We start from the raw sequence: 6,000 nt of genomic DNA, 5'->3' as shown, positions 1-6,000 counted from the left end.
TGACAAAAAAATATCTGTATATATTGAATACCTTACACAATAGGCAAGTGTTCTTTGTATTTGTATATTTTGCATTCATTATCATCCCTGTAAGACTTGGGAAAACAAGGATGATCCAAAGGAGATCAATCGGGTCTAGCACATTACAATAAGCAAGGGTATATTTACCAGATTTTTAGCTCACTTCGACGAAGTCGAGATGAGCTCATGCTATACCCCTGACATCGGCGTCCCGGTTAAAGTTTTAGGAGCAAGTCCACTCCCAAGTAACTATAAGCCCTACCTGAACCAAACTTTGCATGGATGATGCATCTAGGGATGGACACTACCACACTCGCTTCAGATGCTGGATCTGACCTAGATTTTCCAGATGAGTGACCAGGTTAAAGTTTTTGGAGCAGGTCTTTTTCCAAGTAACTATAAGTCCTACTTAAACCAAACTTGCATGGATATTGATCTTGGGATGTACACTAACTAGAAAAAAATATGATGTGAGATTAGCCTTAATTATAGATAACATTTGTCGAGGTGAGCTTCGTAATCTTTGATTACCTATGTTTGAAATTCTTGGGCAACATTGCTTCGTCTATCAGTTAATTTTGTTTTATACTTCCATGCATCCTTTAGTGTTGTATTATACTCAGGTGACCGTTAAGGCCCTTGGGCCTCTTGTTCAGAATGTATTCCCAAACCTGCTGTCAGAAAAAAATGATTTACCTACCTACCGACCCAACTTGAGATTTTTGGGTCGGGTTAGGGGAAACAAAGATATTTTTAATGATGGCCTTATGTAGGAGCTTTTTTGTGTCTCTTGAGTTGGATGTTTTCTATTTTCACACAGACTTAATTACAATGTTAGACTAACTTTTGCAATTCATAGGTTACCATAAAGCCACATAAGCTGATAAAGGTCTTGAGACTTGAAACTATATCTCTCCTTTTCCTGTTTTTTTTCTAAGCTGCATCTTTATTGCAAACATTTTTCTGCTGTTACACTTTTTTGCCAATTTTGAAATTCAAAAACAGTGAATATTTTTAAATAGTTGTTTATGCAGCTACATACCTTCACAAATTTCCTTATCCTTGCAAATTTTGCAGAAAGATGAATATTTAATTCAGTTAATTCCGAGCTTATAAATACAGCTCAACAGGTGGGATAAAGTATACGTACATGTATTAGAACAAGACATTGACAAACCATTCCTAGATGCTGACCAAACGTTCAAACTTCTACTTCATATTTAAATTTCAGAAAAATCTAACAATGAGGAATCAATTTCTGCAAGTATTAAGTGTAATAAATACATGTATATAAATTCCATTGTAATGTTGACACCTTTTTATACTAATACTGAATTACTCTGGACCTGTACTGAATTATGGATATCAGATATCCGATATCTAATGGTTTTATGTGACATTTGAACTACATCTGAATCATGGCTGTCAGAAGTTTGCAGGAAACGTGTCTCTTTTCATCCGCTTTTTCATACCTCTTGCTGGTTCATTTCAAATTCAATAAACTTTCATAGTACAGTTAATCTCATATAGAATGATTAGGTCATTTCGATCTACTTAAAAATTCCTAAAAGAATGCTTTCTGACATTAGCATGTTGCTCTCTAGGACCATGAATTTTTATTGCAGATATAGATGGACTCGAGTTTAGCTTTTATGCAGTATTTATAGAACGATCCTCACAGGATATATATGACTTCATTCTAAATTAAATTTTATTCAAGATTTATTTTTATAACACAAGAATGAATTCCAGTAATTTACAATTTTCTCTCTGTTTTTTCAGATATTGTCAATCGGAAGCTGTTGTACAAGGAGAGTGTGGACTCAGGATTCCAGGAGCCTATAGGTAAGTGGTGGATCTAATAGTTTTCATCCTTAGGAGGTGGACACAGGAGGATTGCAGTCAAGCATGCATGGTCATCACAAAGCCAGAGTACACAATATTATGGTTTTGTTTGAGAATTTTAAAGAAAATGCAAAAGTTAGTTTTGCATTTTGTTTTACATGGTCAATTGGCCACTTTTATTTAGTTCATATGATATGTACTTGTTGTATCGTTTCTTGAAGTCTTTGTATAATAGATATTGCACTGATGGAAATCTTGTTTACCAGCATACTAATGAATGCATGAAAACTGAAAAAAAAAGTCATCTTTTAATGTACTTCTTATTTGGAAGTAATACTTTGTAGGGGTATGAAGTATATTGCAGCTGAGATAGATAGATATCCCGGTAGTTATATCTTCTTGTCTGATGTTCATTAATGGAGTGTTAGTAAAAAATTGAGTTATCTCTCCTTGCTATCAAAAAGAAATGGTTGGTTTGAAAGAACAGATGAGGACAGATGCATTATGGCTGCATTATCACAAACAAATGAATTTTTTTAAGAGGTTCTGTTTTACTTTAGACACAAATATTTTTGTTGGAGAGGGGGGTAATTGTTTTAATCAACCATCTTATTCCCTGTTTGAAATATTCATTTGTTAGATAATGAGAACCTCCCTTGATCAGTATGTATTTCTTTTGCATGGAAACCTGAGGAATGGGATTTTTTTTTATGTTGTCTGATTTCAGACTTGGAGAATGCTGGAGTCCAATTAAATCATTGAATTTGATGCACAAAGCTGTGTCATGTTAAACTTGAATGTTAGGAAAAGAGAGGGTCTAGACAAAGCATAATCAAAAAACAAATCAAGCTTAATCAGCCAAAAATACTGTACGTGTACATAAATTTGTGTATTCAAAATTTAGCGCAATCACTGGGTATGGAGTTGTTGGCGAAATCATGAATTAGCGCTATACATGTCTGTGCCGTATATTGTATTTATAAATGGTTTCTAAGCGGTGTTCATGAATTAGCGCATCGTTGTCTGCGCCAAAGGTGCTAAAATATGAAGCCCGCTGTTTTAAGTACACATACAGTACACAAATAATGCACAGGTCTTAGGGGTGTGTTGCACATTTGTCAACATCAAGAAAGATACTCCAGATTTTGTTCATTGTTCATTTTAAAATACAAGTCCTCTGCTACTGTCAACCGGCTTAGTGGTGTATGCCATGAATTTTTAGGCTTGGTGTAAAATGCTGAGGATGGAGGCTCCAAAATGGAGTGTCACAAAGTGCAAGGGGTGGAGCCTCCTGTGTCAATTTAAAAAAAAATGCTTATCAGTTTAGGACCCTAAAACCTAATTAAATCTGTCCAGACTTCATGAGTAACTGTACGTGGGATAGTCCGAAATATCTGACTATACGTGGGATAGCAGCGAGGGAAATAAATCTTACCAATGTTAAATGTTTCCCTTGCACTTAGCATCTGTTATCGAACAAAATTTAAATCAAAAGCACAGGATGTATGCCCCTATTGTTTCTGATGTATAAAGGTCATTTTTTGACTGAATCTCATTTTGTTGTTTCTCAATTGTTTCTCATTATTTGGAGAAAAGAAAATGACAACAATACACTAAGTGATAATTATGATGTTGTTTCTGTTTCATTCAGCCTCTGTTATCTTAAAAAATTAAATCAAAGCAGACCTGTACCCCTTGTTGACATGTGAAGGTCATAAATTGTTTCACTGTTTCACAGCTGTTTCTCATTACATACTCCAAAAGATATCGTCAAATGTTCTAAACAAAATTGACTTTTGGCATAAAATAAATTCATTCAGTCAACTTCAAAGGAATTATCTTTTTATTGTTTGGATAATATGACATTTTAATAAGTTCTTATGGAAAATAAAAAATTGTGTTGACAGATTTCTATAACCAAGAGCTAAAATTTGAACAAGATTCTCCACCCCTTGCACCACCTGACTAAAGAAGCTCCACCCCTTGCACTTCCTGACACTCCATTTTGGAGACTCCATCCTCCGCATTTTACACCAAGCCGAATTTTTACAGAGAAACATTCACTATTTTATAAGGAGCATGTCTGACTCTCTCTAGTGCTGATGTTTCTATTTGATAGATTGTAATCCATTTGATGCCAGAATTGTCCATATCACCAAGAATGGGGGTGGGTGGGGGGTATTTCTCTGCCTATAATGACATAATCCCCACCCCACCCTGGTTATTCTGGCATTGCCCCCTCAAACCCCACTAGGGGAGGAACCAAAGACACCCTTCTATTTTTAAAATGTCCCCTTCTATTTCAATTCTTATCTGTTTTATTGTACTGATGGAAGGGATATTTTATCTTTCTTTCTTTTGGGTGGAAATGGAAAAGAGGAGGGAAGAATAATGTCTATTTTAATTATTTCGAAAAGTCTCAAATAGTGCTTTTGTAAAGGAGTTATTTATCTTCTGGAGGAGACACATCATTAAAATTCTTGTAAACCAGTCATATGATAAACACTGAAATATGAAAATGAAATCAGTCATGTGGAAAGATCATAATTTTGCGTGTTATTTAGATTAGACACGTGTTACAAAAAAAGGCTTAATGTACATGTACAGCTGCTGATAAATGTTTGTCTCACACTTTTTTTTAATGGCCTTTGAATCAGTAATGAAACACAGAAACATTTTTTGTCTTGTTTAGAGAATACATGAAAAATTAAAAATATATTAACAACATCCTGTATGAATGCATGTTGTTTTTATAAATTAAATGTGTGCCCTTTCTAGAAATTATCACAATTAAACCACAAGAGTGGGAGGCAGATAAGAGAGCTTAATAGAATTAATCATCAAAACAATTAACTAGTGCTGCATATTGTGATTTATTGCAATATTAAATTTTGTATCGCAATATACCACAATATTTAAAATTCTTATTCATTTTTGTTTTTTCTTCTCTTAGTTTTTTTTAAAATATGAAAACACAAACACAGATATCGTGTTCTTGAGTTGATATCAACATAGTCTGGTCACGTGGTGCTAGCACATGTTGTTAGCTGAGGTTGTTGTTACACAAGAACATTTAATGGTCTCATTGCAATTAAAGCCATGCACATATAGCTATTACTGTGGAATCATTTTAATTCGGGGGGGGGGGGGGTCATTATTAATGGGCAAGCAAAATTTTATTGTTTGTGTACACCTTGTTTATAGGTAGATTCAACGAATCAGTATGTTTACAAAATAAACATTCTTCGGATGTAGATTCCCCACTAACAATGATGCTTCCACAGTACTTTATTTTTGCAGAATTATTCGAGACAGGAGACAGTCTGCTCGCAAAAATTTCATTCTTATATTTTTATTCTTAAAGATTATAAAGAAAAAACCCCCAAAATTCCTGAAAATTTTGACTCACTAATAAAGAGTACAAAGTATAAGGTGTCGTGAAAATCTGGTGTTCTACAGTATTTCATTTCCAGTTCATGACATCTACCTCAACAGATAGGGTTATTAAAAAAAAAAATTAAAGGTAATCTCATACTTACTTCATGTCAAATTTCACAATAGGTAATTAAAATAGTAGCTTTCACATATGTTATCCATGACACAAAGTGGAAAGGAATTTCAGTTACTATAAAAGCAGAAATATTCGTTGGGGATTAAATTTCGTTGTTTACAATTAACAACAAAATTAATTCCCCAACGAAATATTTTTATGACTATACAGGGTTGTGGTTAACTTTTGAAACCTTAGGGGCCATGTGGGCTCCTAACTTTTCAAATTTTACGGGCCCACAATGTGATCCACGGGCCCACATTATATGTAAATTAAAAATAAGAACAAAAATCTTAAAATTTTTATCGTAGTATCTATATGTTCGCAGAATATGGATTTTTGTCATGTTTTCTCTTTTCTAAAAACTTTGATCCGATAATATGTTCATTACATTTTGTAGTATTTAACCTTAACTTATACATCTGAAGCGTCTATGGTTTAACAAGGGGCATATTAAATAATAAATTACAACCTGTGATTAATTTGATCCCGATCTTTTATTGTGTGCATTTGACATGGTAATTCAAATTCTATCTGTGAATAACTAGTCGAATGTCGAGTGTGACAACCATAGCTGATTGTTA

General features: G+C 33.9%; 2 protein-coding genes across 2 annotated transcripts in view; both read left to right on the top strand.

Annotated features, from left to right (window-relative positions):
• The window catches only part of LOC133188403 (histone deacetylase 4-like), an 86,970-nt gene that overhangs the window by 28,477 nt on the left and 52,493 nt on the right, over nucleotides 1-6,000 (top strand). Inside the window, exon 3 of the mRNA XM_061323808.1 lies at nucleotides 1,804-1,866. Within this exon, the coding sequence (XP_061179792.1) occupies nucleotides 1,804-1,866 (63 nt within the window). The remainder of the gene's footprint in view (nucleotides 1-1,803; nucleotides 1,867-6,000) is intronic.
• The window catches only part of LOC133188404 (actin-related protein 2/3 complex subunit 2-like), a 136,168-nt gene that overhangs the window by 90,689 nt on the left and 39,479 nt on the right, over nucleotides 1-6,000 (top strand). The gene's annotated exons all lie outside the window — the stretch shown is intronic.

This window comes from Saccostrea echinata, unplaced genomic scaffold (genome assembly GCF_033153115.1).
Source record: "Saccostrea echinata isolate AGI-Se365-2 ecotype Australia unplaced genomic scaffold, CSIRO_AGI_Sech_v1 ptg000016l, whole genome shotgun sequence".
Taxonomy (NCBI): Eukaryota; Metazoa; Mollusca; class Bivalvia; order Ostreida; family Ostreidae; genus Saccostrea; species Saccostrea echinata.
Note: the sequence above shows the minus strand (reverse complement) of the source record. Positions and strands in the feature narration are given on the sequence as shown.